Source organism: Enhydra lutris, unplaced genomic scaffold, assembly GCF_002288905.1.
Source record: "Enhydra lutris kenyoni isolate GAN:26980312 unplaced genomic scaffold, ASM228890v2 scaffoldscaffold1, whole genome shotgun sequence".
Lineage (NCBI taxonomy): Eukaryota > Metazoa > Chordata > Mammalia > Carnivora > Mustelidae > Enhydra > Enhydra lutris.
The window spans coordinates 77,178,219-77,200,606 of NW_019154085.1; the positions used below are offsets into that span (position 1 = coordinate 77,178,219).

Below are 22,388 nucleotides of genomic sequence, written 5' to 3' on the forward strand. Positions count from 1 at the left end.
GCTTCAAGGAAAAAAGTATGTTAACTATGGACACGTACAGTATTCTAATTCTACAGATTTATGAGGATGGATTCAGTTATCCTGTCTCAAGTGGGGGTAGCTATACTATATAGAAAATGCTTAGCTTGATACCTGACATATAACAGGTATTTTAAAAGTATGAGTTTATTTCTTTTTGTCCCTGTGTTCTACTTAAAACTATATCTGTATGTTACCTGCTATAATCAGGTTGAGGTTAATAAATAGGGACAATCAATAAACTAAACAAAAAGTTACGTGTAGGAAGTAAGAGGTAACAGTTGAGGTGAAACATGGTGAAAAATATTTTCTTGTGGACCCAACTAGAAAAATCTTACAGTAGTCACTAAGTATGGAGCTACAACTGCCGTGTCAGTCCTTTGGAATGGCTTAACTGACAACCAAGGAGATGAAGTTGGAAGATCTCTTAAGATGGTGCCCATCTCCTAATAATTTCAATACTAGCCACATGGACTGGTCTTTAGTTCCCAGTTAGAATTTTACATCAAAGCTTGACTCAGATGGACTCCTCCCTTGGAAGAGATCAGACCCTCCCATTGCAGGCCATCCTCCCTGGATAATGTTGTCAAAGGCTATGGTATATTCACTGTAGTCATAATCAGAAATGAGCAGCAGATGCCCATTTATCTAGAACATTCAGGGTGTAAGGTGTTGAGAGTAAGATACCCTTTTTAGTGAAGTGAAGTGACTTGTGAAGAGGTGCTTTCGGTCCTGCATGCAGACAGGCTGCCTCCACCTCCCTGAGAGTATCTTCCACACTGAGAAGTGTCTCTCCCCTCAGTTCTGTGGTACTTCCCTCTGTGAACCAAAGGAAGGTGGTTTCCCCATAGGAGGGTCTGAGCCCAGACTTGTTCCCAAACACGCTGTGTCTGAGGAGGCTATAGTGATTTCACACATCCAGTTGCTTTTCCACTCAGGCATTCTGTATCCTTGCTGAGGTGTTTTTTTTTGTTTTTTTTTTTTTAAGATTTTATCTATTTATTTGACAGAGAAAGAGACAGCGAAGGAGAGAACACAAGCAGGAAAGTGGTAGAGGGAGAAGCAGGCTTCCTGCGGAGCAGGGACCCAATGTGGGACTTGATTCCAAGACCCTGGGATCATGACCTGAGCCGAAGGCAGACACTTAACAACTGAGCCACCCAGGCATCCTTGCTGAGGCTTTTTTAAAGGAGACTTTGATCACAGGTGGTTGCTAAATTAAGGCATTATAAATAATGACTCCATTACTATATGGAATCATAGACTTTCCATGGATTACTAATATTCAAAGAATTAGAACATAATTACATAAATGTTTATAAAATTACACTAAAAAGATTGTCTTTATTTGGTAATTCAAAAGACATCCAGATCTTTTCTTCCTTCAGAGTCACCACTAATAGCATTATACACATGCTACACACACACACACACATCTGAGTAAGAGTCTACAGTTACAAATGTACCCAGTATGGTAACCAGTATCCACTTGTGGCCATTGAGCACATGAAATATAGTTAGTTTGCAGTGAAAGGTGCTATAATGTAAATTAAATGATGGATTTCAAAGACATAGTGCAAAAAACAGAATATAAAATATCTCCTTTATTCTTTAGATATTAATTATATGCCAAAGTAAATATTTTAGAATTAATACTGATTAAATATTTAAATAATAATATTTTGGATTTGTTAGGTTAAAAGAAGTATATTTTAAAAATTATTCTTATTTCATTTACTTTTTTAATGTGACTACTATAAAATTAAACATTTCATATGTGACTTATATTATAATTTCTATTGGACACCACTGTTCTAGAGAAATATAATTCCCCTGCATGAAAAAAACCACTAACTTTTTAACAGATGCTTTTTTTTAACAGGTGCTTTCCAAGTGTCTGTGCATAAATGAATAGGACTTTCACTTTTCTTTTCCATACCTAGTGCTGCATAATTACTAGACCTTTAAGGTTCTTGCTGGTGCCTCTCTTCTCTTTACCAGAAAGAACAATGATCCATCACAAGTTGGTCATCATTATTCCCCTTTAGATTTCTTTCTAGAATTAAATCACCCTAGCCAACCTCAGGGGTTATTTTACACAACCTATTTGGAAGAGATTAACTAGCATTGCATCATTAAACTAATGATTACCTCATTCTCACTTCTGCCTGATTTGCAGGAATTATTAGCTTAACATTAAAAGGCAAACCTCACACAGCTTCAAATGAAACTTCAAAAATGTTCTTGATAACATTTCTTCTTCGTTTGCAATACTCTTTAAATTGTACCTTATGAAGCTGAGACTGATACACTCTGGTCATTTTGAAAAATTGCCCCTGAACATAGTTTCTAATTATGCAGAAGATCAAGACAGAGAGCTTCATTAATAAACTATCATGTTAAGTGAATTAAGTTTCCTGATTTCCAGCAATTTCCCAAACTCCATCTCTAAAAGAATAGTTTCCACCTAATTTGAGAGCTGAGATTTTCTAAATGCATTTCATTTTTGCCTTAAGTTTACCTGATCACTGAGTGATATTCCTAATGACTCCAAATATCTCCGAAGGCAACAATCCTAGAGCCAGATGTGGCAATCCATTGTACATGTGGGTCATTTATTCATTCCTTCATTTGCTGAAGAGTGCCAAAGGGCCAGAAACTTGGATGTTGAAAAGAAACATGGTCTTTGCCCCAAGAGGGTCCATAGAATAGGTTATTAAAGGAAAGCATGATGAGAGGATCTAATTAGGAAAATAAGGTGGTGACTTCCTGGGGGATTGATGTTCAAGTGGAGGACTGAATAACTATCAGAAGTTAGCCGGAAGAGGAGGTTTATGGTGAAGGGTGCCAGGCAGAGCAAACAATGTGTGTGAAGACCCTGGTCTGTGAGAGCATGGCATCTTTGAAACAAAAGAGGAATGCGTACAATTGGAGTGTGGGGTGTGAAGTGGATGGTAGGTGGGAGAGCTAAGCAGGGATTATTTTTTGTACAACCTTGTGAGCTCTGGTTAAGCCATGTGAACTTTCCATAGGTAATTAAAGCTGGGGAGTGACATGATCAGATTTGTGTTTTAGATACTTCTGGTTGCAGGGTAGGGAATGCTTCGGAGTACATGAGTCAGGGCTGAAGGTAGAGAAACAATTGTAGTAAGATTTTGTTTTAGTTTAGGCTACATGTGACGAGTGCTTGTTCTAAGACTGTGGCAGCAAGAAAGCAAATACAGCTATTTAGAGGACCTACTCAACAGGACTTGGTAATTATTAAGTGAGAGAGATAAAAGGGAATAAGCTTTCAAAGATGTTACTCAAGGTTCAGACTTGGGCTGTTAGATGGAAGATGGTGCTGTCCACGGAAGACATGGGAATAGATATCTAATAATCAGTTGGATGTGTGAGTCTGGGGGGCAGGAGAGGTCTACATGGCTGTCTGTGGAGTTGTGGCTCACATGGTTAAGCATCTGCCTTCAGCTCTGGTCGTGATCCCAGGGTCCTGGGATCGAGTCCACATAAGGCTCCTTGCTCAGCTGAGAGCTGCTTCTTGCTGCTCCCCTGCTTGTGCCCACTCTCTCTCTCTCTTTCTGACAAATAAGTAAAATCTTAAAAGGAAAAAAAAAGAAATACCAGTGCTCAGGACACCTGGTTGGCTCAGTCAGTTAAGCATCTGTCTTCAACTCAGGTCATGATCCTGGGGTCCTGGGATCACGCCTGCCTTGTAATCCCTGATCAGCAGGGGTGCTGCTTTCTCCCTCTTTCCCTCTGCCCCTCCCCTCCAACTCATGCTCTCTCATGTGCTCTCTCTCTCTCTCTCTTTCAAATAAAAAATAAAATCTTAAAAAAATAATATCTGTGCTCATCCTAAATAAATAAAATCTCTGCAGGTGGGTCTAGGTAGCTGTGACATTGTGATTTATAGTAAGAAATATCATTTGGTCGGGGCGCCTGGGTGGCTCAGTGGGTTAAAGCCTCTGCCTTCAGCTCAGGACATGATCCCAGTGTCCTGGGATTGAGCCCCGCATCAGGCTCTCTGCTCAGCGGGGAGCCTGCTTCCCCCCACCCCCACCCGCCTGCCTCTCTATCTACTTGTGATCTCTGTCTGTCAAATAAATAAAAATCTTTAAAATTAAAAAAAAAAAAGAAATATCATTTGGTCTTATTCACTGTTTCTGGCACAAAGCTCCTAAAACTCTTGGAATTTTCTAAGTGAAGAGAGCTACAAAGATGTCTTTTGTGAGTGAGGTGGCTTTTGGACCGCATGTAAGGATGGGGCTGGTTACTAGTGGAGCCAAACATGTGATTGGAGAGTTGGGACTTTCCATCCCACCCCCTAACCTCCAGGATGCAGAGATGGGCTGGGCGTGGAATTAATCACCAATGGCCAGTGATTTCATCAGTAATGTGTCTATGTAAAGAAGCTGCTATAAAAACCCAAAAGGACAGGGCTGGGAGAGCTTCTGGATTGGTAAAGGCATAGGGATTCGGGGACTCGTGGAGAGCTCAGAGAAAGTGCCAGTTCCATACCCTTTCCCCATGCATTCTCCTGTGTATCTCTCCCTTCTGGTTGCTCCTGAGTTATATCCTTCCATAATAAATTAGTAATCTAGGAAGTAAAATGCCTCTCTGAATCCTGTGAGGTACTCTAGCAAGTTAATCAAACCCAGGGAATGCCGTAGTTGAAACTTCTGATAGCCAATGGTTAAAAGTAAAGGTGACAACCTGGACTTTTGATGGACATCTGAACTGTGTGTTTGTGTGTGTGTGTGTGTGTGTGTGTGTTGGGAATGGGACGGTTTGTAGGAATGAATCCTTAACCTGTGGGATCTGATGCTATCACCAGATAGAGTCAGAATTGAGTTGAATTGTAGGGTACCCAGTGAGGGTCAGAGAATTGCTTGTTGGTGGAAACCACTACCCCCAAGCCACATACACACACAATGGAATTGAATACAGAACCCTTAGTAGGACATTAGGGTTTCCAAAGGTCCTCAGATGATACCCATATTCATCCATGGTTGAAAACAACTGGAGAAGGAAAGAGGAGCCTGAAAAAAGGACTGAGGAGAAGCTAAAGAGGTAGCAGGGAGATCAGGTCAGTGCGGCATTATCAAAGGATGAGAGATCTTGAGAAGAGATGAATGGTTGGCAGTATCAAAAGTTGCCAAGTGGTCAAGCAAGGTAAGGTTTCATTGGCTATAGAGAGAAATAGTTCATGAGTTAGCTTAGTAAGACCAGTTTTAGTGGCAAAGCCAGACGGCAGAGGGTTGAGAAGTGAGGAGTAAGAAAATACTGGTAGCAAGTGTCAACAACACTTTTATCTGGATTCTTCCTTCATTAATTAAATACATTTTATTGGTTACGCTAGGTAGCAAGAATAGAAAGTTGAGTAAAACATGGCTGAAGCCCTTAAAGAATTCACTCTAGACGACAAGAGAGACAGGTAAGCGTTGGATCATTAATGATGAGAATATGTATTAAACGTGATGATAGAGATACAGTGGGGAGAAGAAACTGTTTGAATAATGACAGAAGGTTTCCTGGAAGAGCAGACACCTGATTAGTTGAGCCAGTTCTGGCTAGTATTGATAAGCAGATAGTAAAAGCGTGAAATGAATGGATACATTTATCAGATCTGGGTGATTCCTCTCCTGTACACTTCAGCTCCATTTCCAGAAGTCTGGGCCAGTCTTGGGTTCCAAAGATTCTTCCTGCTCACACCAGACAATCTGAATGATAATAACCACTCCTGGGACAGGGAGCTTGGAACTGACCATCTTTAAAGATGGGGATTTTTTTGAAGGGCACGTGCACCCAAATGTTTATAGCAGCAATGTCCGCAGTAGCCAAACTATGGAAAGAACCTAGATGTCCATCAACAGGTGAATGGATAAAGAAGATGTAGTATATATATATATACAATGGAATACTATGCAGCCATCAAAAGAAACGAAATCTTGCCATTTGTGATGACGTGGATGGAACTAGAGGGTATTATGCTTAGCGAAATAAGTCAGTCGGAGAAAGACAACTATCGTATGATCTCCCTGGTATGAGGAAGTGGAGATGCAGCGTTGCGGGGGTTAGGGGGTAGGAAAAGAATAAATGAAACAAGATGGGATCGGGAGAAAGACAAACTATAAGAGACTCTTAATGTCACAAAACAAACTGAGGGGAGTTGGGGGGAGGGGGGTAGGGAGAGGGTGGTGGGGTTATGGACATTTGGGAGGGTATGTGCTATGGTGAGTGCTGTGAAGTGTGTAAACCTGGCGATTCACAGACCTGTACCCCTGGGGCTAATAATACATTATATATTTATAAAACAATTAAAAAATTAAAAAAAATTTTTTTTAAATGGGGATTTTTTTTTTTAATTTTGACAGCTGGAAACATCAAATTAGAACATGGAAGTAGACTTAATAAGTGTTCAGTAATGCAGTGTGTTTGTTCTGATGCCCCCAAGAATTAAAAACAAAAAAAGGGAATCTTTTTCATATAAATTATTTGGAAGTCTCTAACTCATAACAAATACGTTCAGAAATAGCTTGTAGACTTAGTTGACAGATCCATTTTATAGGAAAAACTGTGTGAAATGGATTAGGCATGTCCTTTCAAAACTACACCTATGTTGAAGATTCTTTCAAAGTATACCCTATGTTTGTGAAAATTTTCTAGGTTTACCTCACCTGATACCATTCTTGTTAACTTGTGAAAGTTTTTTGGTATTCTTTATAGCATCATTGTTTTGTCTATAAATCATTGTCTAACATATTATCCCATCCTTTAAACTTTGGACAGGGACATGTCCTCTAACGTCTATAACTCCTCATCTCGGTCTGAGCCTACATTGAATAATGCCATAGAGTTCTGGACTGACTCTTATTTCTCTCATATACTTCATACCTCACATCTTCCTGACCTCCTCCATCCTAGCTTGTAAATTTCCAAACCAAGTCCAGTGCTTCAATAATGACCACCTACTGTTAAGTGAGAGCAGGTTTCCCTAGAGTTTTTTTTTTTTCAGTTTACATTTTTGTATTGTTCTTGTTTCAAAGACACCCAAAATGGTATCCATCTATGAGTGATAGTTTTTCAAATGAATCCATAAGTCCAAGAGATTAATTGAAAACCATGGAAATAGAAAATTTTCTTTCCTTGTTTTCTAACATTGGAAATTAGTGTTATAAGAGTAGGTTATTATAGAAATAGAGTTTATATAGGTTTATGAATAATGTCAATATTTGGATTCTTTCCCTGCCTCACAGGAAATAGCCATCATTGTGACATAGTATAGGGTGGTGTTTGACAGTGTCTACCTGAATCCTTCCTTACCCACTTACTAGAGGTGTAACTTTGGGCAAGATGCTTAACCTCCCTTTCTTTCAGCTTCTTTATCTGTGCAATTTGGATTATGATAATAATATCTGCTCATAGGAATGTAATGAAAATTAAATGAGTTAATATTTATGATTACATGGTATTAAAAGTGTGCTTGGGTACATAGGAAGCATGTAATAAATATTAGTTATTATTGTGGGAGGAGAACCTGAACCTAGAATTAAGCTCACAAGTGACCTGGTTTTCTAGAATATTGAGGTCTAGTGATGACTGAGGATCAACCCTGATTTATAAAATTGCAGCCCTAAAACTTGGCTCTTCTGCTTGGGGACATCTACCTCTGTGTTGAACTCTTTCTGAATACAATCAAGTAAAATAAATAAAATGTATAAACTAAAAAAGGGATATTAAATAAAATGAAACAGAGGACTGACACCACCAGCTTTTTTAAGCCTACGATTCTGAGCTCTTTCTCACCTATACTGCTCATGGTTACTAACCATTATGAGATCTGGACTAGGAAGCCTGAGAATATGAAATGTAAATACATGTCTTTTTAGAAAGAAAATACTTTGAGACTAATTTCTAATTTTGATGTTTACTTTGATCTTTGACTCTTTTGTGCTTATTTTGATATCTTGACTCCAGAGAAGCTGGAGGAAACAGTCCTGGAAGTTCAGTATTCTCACGTCCCATGTCTTCTCCAAAACTTGGCATTTTACTTTTCATGACCTAAAATTATTGTTACTGCTATTGAAATCATAAACATCACTGCTATCTTTCAAAAATATCACCACTGTGTTTTATTATGTATGTGGGAAAAGTACATCATTTAATGTAGTGAACATAATGGACTTAATAGTAATTAGAATTTGATAAGAAAAACTACAAGAAGGGGCCACTTGGCTGGAAGAGCTGAAGGCTGGCTGGCTAAATCTCGCAGCGCCGTGAGCGCCCTCTGCTGGTACAGTCTAAGTCAGCACAACGTGGAGATGCTGTGGAGCAGAGGCATTTCCCATTTAATGAACACCTACTAGGTGCCAGGAAGTCTTGTAGCCACAAGGGCAAATTTTCTATGATTCTCATAACCCTGCAATGGTAGATCTGATCATCTTCACAGTTAAATTGAATTTTCACTTTTAATCGCGTATGTTTTTCTAATATTCTGAATTTAAATAGAGGAAGGAATTGTACAATTATTTGTACTCAGTAATTATTGTTTCTACAAATAAAAATATCCTAAATAAGTGACTCTATAGAACATAGAATAAAACAGTGTTCATCCATGTCTCAGAATTATTTAAGAAAAATTTGAGATATATAGGACTCATCTTTCAATGGAAAAGAACTTCAACTTAAAAAAAAGGAATTGGTCTTTTCCTGAAACGTAAAATCTCGTCATGTTTTTGAAAGATCAGATAAGTGTGTGTGTTATTGTAGTAGCTAGAAAGTCAGACTGAGAACGCCAGTCAGATGTCTGAGCCGATGGGGAACCCACAGCCCCATGACTCAAGCAGATAAACCAAACATGTCATTGCATCCAAAAGTCCCAGGCTCCTTCACCCACAAAATATTTCACTCAAGCTGTCAGCAAGTTGTAGGAAGAAGGACTTGGAGTCTGATCTTTCCCCATGGGCCTTCCTCAGTGGTAATGCCAAAATACCAAGAACCAATCTAAACTGAGGAAAAGGGCAGGGCAAGAGAGGGACTCAGTAAGTGCCATCTTTCTTGAGCACTAAGAAGTTGACTGTACAGCCTGTGGGCAGATTTGTGATATTATGCACATTTGACAGTGAAACAGAAGACTTAGAAAGTGAAATTAATTTCAGTTCATTCATCTCTCTGAAATACTTGTAGAGTTCTATTGTATATGCGATAGAGTAATAGGAAGTAACAGAGATCTTTGATTTCTGACAAATTTTTGATTTTTTATTCTGACCCTTTTCATTTATCAGCCCCCTGGATTCAAGGAAGTTACTTTACTTCCTTCAGATTTAATTGTCTCCTCTGGAAAATGGAATTGATAACAGTCCCCTGCTGCTGCTGTGAAAATTAAAAGACTTAAACATGAATGATGAGGCCTGGCAGTGATGGGCCACAAATATTTTACGGAGGAGGATATATGACATGCCATATGTGCAGTTTAATCATGTTTAGCTTAATCCTTAAAATAATAATAATGTCAACATCGACGAACATTTGCCTGCTTCCTCTGCTAGGCTCTGGCCCAAGCACTCCGCGGGTATCTCATTTACTCCTCAAGATGCTCACAGAAACCCTCTGACGTAGGTACCTCCTGCGGGCCCCAGCTGATCCTCCATCTTAATTTGTCCTACTCCCAGATCACACTCTGTAAAGATCTTCAAACCTGCAAATGTTGTTTCCCTTCAGACCATCTGTTACTATCTTAAAACTGAAGAGAATAATATTTTGGAGAAGTAGAGACAAATAGTAGTGAAGGAAGAAGACCTGTCCAAAGCTTAAATCCCTGAGAATTTGGTACAAAGTTCGCAAACGTATCCTCCGAAAGGATTTTTGTGACGGTCAATGGATTAGAGAATCCCTTCCCATATTTCGTTCCTGCCTATTGTACATAACGTCCCATTCTGTGCTGTGGACGTGCTACAGTCAACAAAGTAGTCCATCTGCCCTCATGGAGGGGACATTCAGGAGTGAACAGCTAGTCTTCCGTAGTGTCTGTCATATTTTGGCATTCACTCAGAGCGATGAAACTAAAACTGGTGATGTGTATAACAACCAAAAAAGGGTTGGAGAAGAATGGACCAAACTTACTTTGCACTAGCAGCCTTTGTAGTCATCTGACAAAATGAACTGCTCATTCACATTTATAGACATGTGTACAGACTGATACAAAATCCATAAATGGAAATAAAAAACGAAGTAAAAAGCATACATCTTTTATTTTTAAAAAAAGGAATAAAAATAAAATAAAAAATAAATAAAAATGAAATTTAAAAAAAGGAAAATGAAAAGTGGGCCTAATTTTTAAAATAAAGAATATGGTTTTTAATATCTACTGGGAAAATGCATTCAACTGTGCTAAGATTAGTCATTCTATTTGTACAAAAGCGTGGGAAATGATCATGTGTTAATTCCTGCTGACCTCTTTTATGTTAAACCATGTAAAGTCCTTTTTCAATTATGAAGCTGATTTGATTTACTAAGAGTTTAGATTAGAAATGTAGGAGCTGGATTGAAAACCAGATTATAAATCATTTCAGTGTGACATTTGGATAAAATATAAAGATAATCTGAGTTTATTTATGATGTCAGGGAAATTCAAGAGAATTAACTTTCTCATGACAGTTCTAAAAATAATCATTTCTGACCACATTAGAAATACTGTATTTCCACATGAAGAAAGTTTGTCCAACATTTCATATCCTATTTTGATATCTAGCTGAAACCAAGGAGGACAAAAAAAATTACAATTATTTTTAAAATGGAGTGTTGTCAAAGACGACGTAATATAGGAGAAGGCATAACCCTTTACATTGAAGAGCACACGTTCCGTTGCACATGGACACCTGTCAGGGGAGCTTTTCAGAAAATTCTTAGGTCTGGGTCTTAATCCGGATGAATCAAATATGCGGCTTCAGAAGTGGAGCCCAGGTGTCGGTACTCGTTCTCAACTCCCCCCAGGTGATCCTAATGTCCAGTTGCGGCTGAGAACCACGTTCTAGAGGCGTGACCTCGGGCAAGCAAGGTTGAGGGAAAGCTCTGAAGACAGCCCTGAGCAGGAGCTGATGATGCAAATGGTTTACCTCTCTGACAGGATTCTGCGAGCACTACAGAACAAAAGGCTAAAAAGTTCCTTGAAATTAAGTAAAGCCCCAGAACAGCAGTGGTGAGTGACTACGAGGCCATTCTCTGAACTAATCCTGTTTGGATCAGAGCTGAAAGTATCCAGGTATTACCGTCTTTGTTGGGTGCTGCCTCTGCAGCAAAAGCACATCAGGCAGTGGGCAGGAGAAACCTCTATGAACGTGTGTGTTTGAGCCCTTATCAGAATTAGTTTTTATTCCTCACATGGAAGAATAACTGTTTCATGACTTTGTGAAATTTCTTCATGCTCGTGCATTCTTCCTTTTGTGCACATCTTAGGACACAAAAGCACAAATAGAAGAAACTTAGTCAAACCACAGTTGAAGCTTGGAGCTGTTTTTTAACTTACTGACCCCATTATCAGCACACATTTCTGGGCTGTGTGTTGAGGGGGCATAAGGGTGAACAAGGTGGGGCACTGGCCACGATGAATTAGGTTATTATTAAGTCCTAGAAGTAGGATCGTTGCAAGGAAAGGAATGTAGTCGTGTTCACCGTCACCAGAGAAACAGAGCCAGTAGCCAGTAGGGTCGGAAGGTGGGTAGATAGATAGATTATAGGAATTGGTTCCATCCCTGAGGAGGCAAAGTCCCATGATCGGTAAGCTGAAGAACCAGGAAAGTGGACAATGTCATTCGGGTCCAAGGCCTGAGCAGCAGCTGGTGGGAAGGGAGGGGGTGATTGGTGTAAGTCCCAGAGGTCTGAGAGCTTTGCAGACACAGACACAGAGAGAAAAATGCGAGAGCGAAGTGACCTTGAGAAAGTAGGAACATGAGTGGTTTGGCTCTTCTGTATGAGACTCTGAGCAATGAAGATTCCCTGGTGTCACCTGGTGGGCCTGATGGGATATGGAATCATGTACGGCCCCAGAAAACTGCTTAACACCACGGTTTCTGTGGTTATCATTGTAAAATTTGCAGCTGAAAGAGCTGAGTTAAGAAACAGACACTAACAATTGACATATAGAACTTTTTGGCCCTTTTCATCGAGCAGTTTACGTGATCTTTTGTGGCTCTGTGTTTATTTGAACTCCAGGATGGCGTCTCTGGAACAGTAAATTTGTTTCTAAATATTGGGTATAATTGATGGTGTAATCGTGATGAAAGTGCCCATGAAGGATGCCACAATTGAGGAGCACTAAGATGTTGTTTGTGACCTCCCTTTTCTCTTAACCTTAATTTTCCTCTTGCTCAGCTGCCTTAGTTAACCAAGGGACAATAATTTTAGAAGGACTTTGGTATTTTCCGATAAGATATTTTACTGAAGTGTCGTGATAACAGGAATTTCACCTTCGGGTAGACAGTCTACCATTTATCCATTTTGACATTAGTAAAAAAAATTTTAAATAACTGGCAGTCTCGGTGAAAAGTCCAAACTGAAAATGGCATCACAGTGAAAGTTAAAGTTTTGTGTGTTCCACTTTTCACTTTCCTTCCATTGTGTTGGCATCATGAAACCACAGTAACAATTCTGTCAGACCTTCCCCACCCAGCACTCAGAGTTGTCTTTATCCCCTCCTTTGCTCTCTTTCTTCCTTTCTTTTTTCCCTTTCTTTAATTTTTTTAAAAGATTATTTATCTGAGAGAAGGAGAGGGAGAGAGAAGGAGGGAGAGAGCACAAGCAGGGGGAGAGGCAGGGAGAGGGAGAAGCAGGCTCCCTGCTGAATTGGTACCCCATCATGGGACTTGATCGGAGGACTCTGAGATCATAACCTGAGCTGAAGGCAGCTGCTTAACCCACTGAGCCATCCAGGCGCCCCCTTTGTTAATTTTAACAAAGAAGCCTTATGTTTCCATCTGGACCACCTTTTATCAAGGTTTGGGCTGCAGCAAACTTCCTTTTCGTGCCAGGCTGACATTGCTTATCAACCCCAGCATTCTCTTTTTCAGACCTCTTCTTACTTGTTCTCAAGTCCAGTGCTCCCGCCAGCTGCTACCAATCGGCGGAAGTAGTCCCTATTCTGTAAGAAATCTGGCCGGAAAAACTGTGTGCAGGTTCTATTGTAATAAGGTCCCAGACCCTGAGGATTACCTGGGGGTAGTCTGGGCCTCACCTGGACCTGCTGAGTCAGAATCTTCAGGGAAGACACTAGGAAACTTTGTTCAGTTCAGCTGTGTTGAAGCATTTTACTGTTTGTCCTGAACAACATTTTGGAGAAGAAAAAAAATGTATACACAAATATCTTTCTATTTCTCCTGAAAAACAAAATTCTTCCTGGAAAAAATACATGTCTCTAGGACATTTACTGCAACTAACATAACTTGCAAAATATCAGCCTTTTGTACATAGACATAAATGAGGAGTTTGCCCAGGAAGCTTTATCTAGAGGTCAAGGTTCTAGGAGAAGGTGCCAAATGATTTAGAGAATGGTCACTATAAATGTATGATAACGTGGTACCAGTGACTGGTGTTCAAAATTAAGTAAACGAACCCAAGTTCCGCACCCTTAGCCAGCCTGATGCAAATGCAATTCCCTTTGGAATTAAGCGCAGGTGGAAGGGAACTGTCCCAGGGCAATTGAAGGGGGTGGGAATGAAGTCAGCAAAAGGATTCTGAGGGTACTACATCTTACTCTCCCCCCAAATCCCTTTTTAAAAATCATGTTAATGGGGCGCCTGGGTGGCTCAGTGGCTTAAGCCTCTGCCTTCGGCCCGGGTCATGATCTCGGGGTCCTGGGATCGAGCCCCGCATCGGGCTCTCTGCTCAGCGGGGAGCCTGCTTCCCCCTCTCTCTCTGCCTGCCTCCCTGCCTACTTGTGATCTCTCTCTCTCTCTCTCTCTCAAATAAATAAATTTAAAAAAAAAAATCATGTTAATGGGATCCCAGCTAGAAAGCAAAGAAGTCACTCTAGCAAAAGAAAAAAAAATTACCTTTGGGAAGATCACTTTTCCTGGTACAGTTTAGAAGTGCTCTGTTGCCCAGCAGGAATACTTACATTTGACTTTCTGACTCTTCATATTTGCCAAAATGCCTTCTGGTGTGTTTTATTTACTACTGAAATAATCTGTTTTTTCAGGTCTTTTTTATTTTGTTCAATATAGTCATCATAAACTAAATGTAAACCGTAGGGCAGTTTGTCTTAAATGCTAGGGATTATTAATATGCTAATTAGACACAGCGACTTTCCCTGTGCTTGTTATCACCTTCCAGCTTCTATAAACTGAGATTTAAGCACTGAGGGCCATATTGTTCTCATTTCTCCCCTAAAGTCTCAATCCAAGAAATGTCTTAAAAAGTGCTCAGGCAATGTTGCCTGTAATGCTAGACACATGATCAAAGCAAAGGCGCAAATTCTTTCCCGCAGATGACACTGCGGCCGCTTCTGCACAGCCCGTGTTGGGTTAAACTGTTCTCTCACCACCTCCTTCTCCTAACCCCACTCCCAGTCATGTTGGTCAACCATCTCCCCAGGATGTTACCTGCTAGAGGTCATTTCTACAAACACAAAACACCAGGTGTGAGAACCGTCCTGTTGCCCCGCATAACTCACTGTTACCCCCATCCCGTGCGCCAAGTAGGAGGTGACAGTGAAGGAGGCATCAAGGGCATTTTGTACATGGCTGAAGGAGAAAACTTGGGAATAAGCATGTTTATTATCTCTGCTGTCTTAGAATAACATGGTTTCAAGATAACTAATGACACATTGTATTTTCAAATGCTGTAGGTAGCCCTAATGGAGAACCTTGTGGAAAGACTTGTCTGGAAGAAAGAGACAATCAGTGGCTGGGGGTCACGCTTTCCAGACAGCCAGGAGAAAATGGATCCCTCGTGGTAGGTTATTAGGGTTTGTCCACTGATAACATTGTGGATTCAGATATTCTGGGTGTGATGTTCACATCATTTGGTCTACTTTTGTCTTATTTAGACTTGTGGGCATAGATGGAAAAACATATTTTATATAAAGAATGAAAATAAGCTCCCTACGGGTGTTTGCTATGGAATGCCCTCTGATTTACGGACAGAACTAAGTAAAAGAATAGCTCCATGCTATCAAGGTAAGGGATCATTTTGATTTTAACTGGGTCAAGAGAAACAAGTGAATGCCTTTAATTTTTTTTTTTTTAATTTTCAGTTTTGCATGTACAGAGGATGGGGGATAGACCTTTAAAATAGCTGTATTCTTTTTAACTACTCGAGTTTTGTTTTGTTTTGTTTTGGTTTGGTTTTTTTTTTTACTCAATTGCTGTAGTAGTTGCAAAAAAATGTGCTTTATGTTTTTAGGACTAGAAATTTGTCCAATTACATTTGAATAAGTCTAGAATGTAGTTGATAATTATCCACTTTTACATTAAATACATTTTTAATTCTGTAAAAGTCTAATGCTCATCATATACCACTTAAAATCATGAAATTATGATTGAAAATTTGAGATTGTAAAGTCTGACAAGAACAATGAGACCTGTTTAGATTTTTTGCTTTATCTTTAGCTTCCAAGAATATTCAAAGATTCAATATAAGTGTAAGCAAATCTTTCCCATTCACTGTGCCTTTTTTTTTTTTAATTCTCATGCATTCCTTGATAAGGGACTGATATCTTAAGTTTGAAAAGATTTCCCATGAACATTCTAGGCCATAAGTAGCAGTAGTACACTCAGAGAGCTAGGACATAAGCAGTTAAAGTGGGAAAAATTAGGGGTGAATGTCAACAGAGCATTAAAAACAAATCTTTAGCAGAACTAAAATTCTAAAAATATGTCTTTGGAGAACTCAGAATTAAATATATATAAATTCCATTTTACACTTTTTCTAACCAAAATGATTACTACAGTATCCAAAGAATATTTCTATTATTTGACAAAATTTTGACCATGTGTGCGAATTCATATGGGGGTCCTGTGTGGTATGTGATGTCTAAGAATAGCTCATATAATATTTCTAATTTGCCTTTGAGTGTTAAGAATACAAAAGGTGAATTTTTAAATTCTTAATTGAAATAAAACTCAGTCTAGTGTTCTGTATGTTTATCATTCTCTTTTTCTTAATGGTTTATAGTTTATACTTTAAAACATTTTCAGAGTAGAATTTTTTTATTCATATATCCCCAGCCACATTCTACAAAAAAATTCAAGATGGAATAAACTTATAGCACTTGAAACAATGGGGAAATGTATTAAAAAAAAAAAAAAGTCAGGGAAGATCTAAAAGGAGTGAAAAATCATGGCCAGGACTAGTATTTACAAATGACTTAACAATTTACCTAATTTTTCTGGTTAGCAAAGCCAAAACAAAGATGTGGTCCTGATTCTTATTTTTATAGAGGTTGTTTAGGTCAGTTCTTCAGGAGAAGCAGGGCTTTCTCTTCCTAGTAAGTTCCAAAAGCGTCCAGCGCATGAGGGCTTTGTAGTACGAGACCCTCCATCTCCATGCAGATCTTCCTTAACTCCCTCTTACGTTCAGCTGGGCACAATTTAGGAAGCCTATTTTATTTTATTTTATTTTTTTAAAGATTTTATTTATTTATTTGACAGACAGAGACCACAAGTAGGCAGGCAGGGAGGCAGGCAGAGAGAGAGAGGAGGAAGCAGGCTCCCTGCTGAGCAGAGAGCCCTATGCGGGGTTCGATCCCAGGACTCTGGGATCATGACCTGAGCCGAAGGCAGAGGCTTTAACCCACTGAGCCACCCAGGCGCCCCTAGGAAGCCTATTTTAAATGCAAACCTGGACTGGGAGCTACAAGTCCTACATCTATCTTAGACTTGCACTTGACAGTGGTTTTGAGTGTATGCTGCATGTTCCTCCCATGAAAAAGAGGTAGAGGTCCATCTTTTTATTGCTGTTTTGGAGGGATGTCTTTGAGGATTAATATGAAAGATTTGTGATATTACATCTTATCAAAGTGATGATTTTAAAGATGAGATAGTATAAAATATAGACCTTAAAAGGTCTATTTGTAAGGATTTAGAAGATTAACAAAATTATGCAAGTTTTGTCTATTTTTTCAATGAAATCCTGAGTTGTTTTTCTACTTTATTTTAGATTATGTGAAAAAATTTGGAGAAAATTTTGCATCGTGTCAAGCTGGAATATCTAGTTTTTACACAGAGGTAATAGTCCAAAAAACAGCCTTTAAATGTTTACATATTGGATTTTGATTCTTAAGATTGAGACTGTGATATTATGCTTTACAGTTAATAAAAACTGTCTCTTAAAATTGAGTGTATTACAACTTAATTTTTACTACTCAGTATTCCACATATACTTTGAAAAAAGGTTAATATTTAAGAAGACTGTATCATGTAAGACCAACTAAAAGTCTACACTAAAGAATACTACCTGCATCAAGAATTTTTTATTATGTTCAATTAGCCCACATGTAAGTACATCATTAGGTTTTGATGTAGTGTTCGATGATTCATTAGTTGCATATAACACCCAGTGCTCATCATTTGATGGGAATCAAAAGTAGCTATTGTTATTTGCTTTAACGTAGATGTTTAAAATTTCTATCCAGATATGTTACTTTTAATTACTAGTTGAGGGAAAAAAGCATATGAATCTACATCTTTCATTTAAATTATTAGAAATAAGAGATTTAAAAATTTATTGTCTTAAGTTAGACATGTTCACAAGCTCTATTTTTTTTCCTCTAACACTCAAGGATATACAATCAAATATCATAGTTGTATCCAACCCCCAGATCTCCCAGTTTTCCTTCAAAACCCGTTGAGAATTTATGACTGTTTTCTGAATCTGTGGTCAAGCTGTATCAAGCCTTGGGTCAATAATTTCCATAAATATTATTTACTATGTTTAAAAAAAAAAAAAAGACTTTATATTTAAATTGACCTTTGTAAGAGTTCAGTATTGTTTAGGAAATGTAGAAATATGTTAAATACGTTTGGTTGCTAAAAGCTTTAATATTTCACTGAATATATCTGTTCATTCTAACTTTCCTTTTGTTTCCTTTTCCTAAATTTGGATTTGTCACCAAATATGCCCCCAAATTCCACTGGATTTCTTTTTTTCTAAGCTAACATTGTTAAGAAAATGTCAATGGCTCTTTGCAAATAGGGATAAATTAAGTCCACTTTTTATTCTTTGGCAACATGTGATTCTCTCCATAATAAACACTAATGAATTACCCAGATACCATTCACTTTAACAGAAACCACATTGCCTGTCTCCTAAAAGCTTAGTCTAGTATTCCATGATTCTTGCTTCAATTTTAAAGTCCACTGCTAAGTGACTGAAGTGAGAGTTTCTTTTCTGAAATTGTGCTTGTAGGCGAAAATATGTTAACTGACTTCTTTTGGCTTTTTTCAGATATGTTTTTAAATTCATCAAATTTCAGATTTTAGAAATGTATTATAAAAATATTCTCATCACTATTTACTTAAAATGTATATCTGGAGGAGGTTTGGGGTGGATTAAACTTTGAGTTGGTAATGTTTTTTATTTTTTGTTTTTTGTTTTTGTCTTCTAGGACTTAATTGTGATGGGAGCCCCAGGATCATCTTATTGGACTGGCTCTCTTTTTGTCTACAATATAACTACAAATAAATACAAGGCTTTTTTAGACACAAATAATCAAGTTAAATTTGGAAGTTACTTAGGTACTGTAAAAATTGACAAACTCCAATCATCTCAGTCGTACAGATACAAGTTTCCCTTGTGATTACTAATCTCTTCAAAAGATCAAACTAGCCAGTAGCAATTAAAAAGTTCAGTAACTATTGCTTTAAGGATATAATCTATGAAACTTAATACTTTACATATGTAAATTACAATCATTACTATATAGTTAGACTAGAATTCCTGCTTTAGTTTACTCTTGCAAGCTTGTATCTTTATGCAGTCAACTTGTTACTGTAAAGGTTGCATCTGTTGAGTGCTTACCATATCCCGGGAATTTGTCCGGGAATTTGTGTAAGCACTCCACATGCATTCATATAATCATGTATGAGTAAGTGTAGTTTCTTAAAGGGCCAAGTGAGTCAATGGGGCTGTCGACAGCATTCTAGACAATGGGTAACATTATGAAGCATATGCGGATCTAAAAACAGCTCATTGACCTTCGCCTCATAAGTTCTTAGAATATTTCCTAGAGTTTATTCTTATCTTCTTTCCCTCCTCTTCCTTCCCTTCCATTTCCTCCTCCTCCTGAGCAATAGGACACTTCAGAGTCTGTATTTCTATAGAAACGCAAGATTTTCCTGGTATAATTAATTCCTCTGTTACAGTAAAAGGGATGTTTTTCCTATAGCTTCTTAGGAAATACAGATTTGTTTAAGTGGCTTGCTTTGAATGTAAGCAGCCTGTACCCAGAAATGATTACAATAAGAAAAAGCAGTATTGGGGCGCCTGGGTGGCTCAGTGGGTTAAGCCGCTGCCTTCGGCTCAGGTCATGATCTCAGGGTCCTGGGATCGAGCCCCGCATCGGGCTCTCTGCTCAGCAGGGAGCCTGCTTCCTCCTCTCTCTCTACCTGCCTCTCTGCCTGCTTGTGATCTCTCTCTGTCAAATAAATAAATAAAATCTTTAAAAAAAAAAAAAAAAAGAAAAAGCAGTATTTTTCCCATTCATACAGTAAGGATTCATTTTCAAACAGAGGGAATTCATTTATAATTCAACATTTACCTGTTTATGGTTGAGGGATATCTGGAAGTGTTATAAGAAATGTAATTTGGGGGTGTCTGAGTGGCTCAATCAGTTAAGCATCCAACTCTTAGTTTCAGCTCAGGTCATGATCTCAGTATCCTGGGATCAAGCCCCACTTTGGGCTCTGCACTCAGCAGGGAGTCTGCTTTAGAATTTCTCTCCCTCTCTCTCTGCCCCTCCTCCTGCTCCTGTGCGTGCTTGCTCTCTCAAATCTTAAAAAAAAAAAAAAGTGACTTGCTATTATACCTTTTGTCATATAATAAAATATTTTACCTTTTGTGTCATAATACAGTTTTGTTACAATAAAATTTCATGGAGAAAAAGTTGAAATTTAGGAAGTTCTTTTACTTACAGTTTAAAATGTTCTATTTTAGATACCCAAAATATTTGGGTTGTAATCCTAGAAGCTAGCATTTCTTGGCACTACATAGAGACTAACCAAATGTAAAAGTGCTGTCTTTAATTTCTAGGACTTGGACATGTAAGCCATGAGTCTAGTTTCATAACACATAATAATTGCTTAAAGCATAGACTAAATGACCAGTTTCAAATATTGCTAAGCTAAATATTCTTAAAACTGTTTAGTCATTTGGAGTTCAGTCTCAGTTACTCCTATGAATGGATTTGTGATGATATAGTTTACCCATTGCAAATGATAATTCTACTTTTCTCCACTTTATTTGAAGGATACTCAGTAGGAGCTGGTCATTTTCGGAGTCCGCACACGACTGAAGTAGTTGGAGGAGCCCCTCAACATGAACAGATTGGTAAAGTAAGAATTACATTTTTACCTTTATTTCTACACCAAGTTTCAACAGTATTGCTGGAGAGATGAGATAATAAAGGAGAAACTGCCAAAATGGTAAGAAGTGAAAGCTAGACATGGTGAGCCGTGCTCTGCATTTTGTGGTGAAATTGCTTTCAGATAAAAATCTATTAGAAGAGCTTTAAGGAGAAATTTTACAAGTCAAATGAGTAAATTTTCTTTCTTATGAGTAAATTGTCCCTGAAATAAAACGATCTCAAGATGTCCAGGGAATGTATTAACTGGTTCACGTGTTTATAGATGACGGGATATTGAGACAGCTGCATGTTTTGGGGTTAAGACCAGAAAAGAAGATGTTATTTCTGGTTCTGGTTTTTGTTATGTTATTGTGTAGACATTACTAAACTTTTCTGAGCCTTACTTTGAAAAGTGAGGCAAACAACACTTGCTGTGCCTTTGGGGATTGATACCATCATTTTGGAGAAGACAGTTTGGCAAGCAAGTCCTGTTAATGTGAATGTGCTCCCCCTAAACCTTTTGAATCCCTCTGAAAAGGATTTTCAGAAGTCTATTTGAACTGTTAACACGTTATGAAAATTGATGTTTTGATCCCCTGAAGAATTTTTTTTTTGTAATGTGATAGCAGTCTGAGTTTTTCTAATTCCTTTCCCAATTGCAGGCATACATATTCAGCATCGATGCAAAAGAACTAAATATCTTACATGAAGTGAAAGGAAAAAAGGTAACGTCTCCACCTTCAGTATCACTGAGGGCTTTTGTGAATAACCCTGCATTTTTTGTCCGCCGGTGACTGGATCTGGTTTTGTTTTCGGGCAGCTTGGCTCTTACTTTGGAGCTTCTGTGTGTGCTGTGGACCTCAACGCAGATGGCTTCTCAGACCTACTGGTGGGAGCGCCCATGCAGAGCGTCATCAGGGAGGAAGGCAGAGTGTTCGTGTTCCTCAACTCTGGCTCGGTGAGTCTGATCCTTCACCAGCTGGAGGATGTTGATGGGATTACGAGAGAAACTGAAGCTCTTCTTCTTCCAGAGTTCTGCATCTAGATTCTTAGGCTAATTTTACTGATGAAAGTAAAAACTCTGGTATTGTACTAAATGCTCTAAAAATGTAACAATGCTGGGGGATGGGAAGATATTGATATTCCAGAAGCAGGAGATGAATTGTTCTGATATTTTCTACTCACATCTTGTCCTTCAAATAGTTGAAGTTTCTTGTAGCTTTATTATGATCCAAGTCTAATTTGAAAGAATGATTTTCATATGTCCCTCAAAATATGGATTTATTATTGGTTCTGTCGTGAATGTCTTTAATTAAAAATATTACCAGAAGAAGATAAAGTATGAAATGCTTTTATTGACTTGAAAACAGTAAGAAACAAGATGTGTTTTGATAAAATGTTAGTTTGTACGATTTTTGTAGATGATATTGCTAATAAGAGTATAAAATGGGCATAGTTTATTCCAAAGTAGATACAGTAGTTGTAGAACTAGGTAATTACTGCTTACAGTTGATGTTTAAATTATGGGGGATATTGTGGAGTGGAAACTGACCACTTCACAATTCAGTTGAAAGAGTTTGGCTGACCTTATCTTGCCAGTCTTTCTTGGCATTAAATCAAAACAAAGAATTGATAGGGCCTTAATGGGGTTGTCTTGGTCTGTTCCTTTAATTAAAGAATAAGAAGGGATTTGTGAGAAAATTGGGTCATTTCTTAAGGCACAGGATTTTTAATCAGGATACAACAAAGTAAAATCTGTTTCAAGAAGGTATTTGTAATCTTAATGGGTTTCGAGCATTTAGTAAGTTCCTATATT

General features: G+C 38.3%; 1 protein-coding gene across 2 annotated transcripts in view; it reads left to right on the top strand.

Moving 5' to 3' along the window:
- LOC111160297 (integrin subunit alpha 4) overlaps positions 1-22,388 on the top strand; it is a 78,017-nt gene that overhangs the window by 3,014 nt on the left and 52,615 nt on the right. For both annotated transcript variants that reach the window (XM_022523301.1, XM_022523392.1), the window contains exons 3-9: positions 14,858-14,964; positions 15,059-15,188; positions 17,170-17,237; positions 18,617-18,746; positions 20,476-20,561; positions 21,235-21,297; positions 21,393-21,530. In XM_022523301.1, coding sequence (XP_022379009.1) covers positions 14,858-14,964; positions 15,059-15,188; positions 17,170-17,237; positions 18,617-18,746; positions 20,476-20,561; positions 21,235-21,297; positions 21,393-21,530 — 722 coding nt within the window. The remainder of the gene's footprint in view (positions 1-14,857; positions 14,965-15,058; positions 15,189-17,169; positions 17,238-18,616; positions 18,747-20,475; positions 20,562-21,234; positions 21,298-21,392; positions 21,531-22,388) is intronic.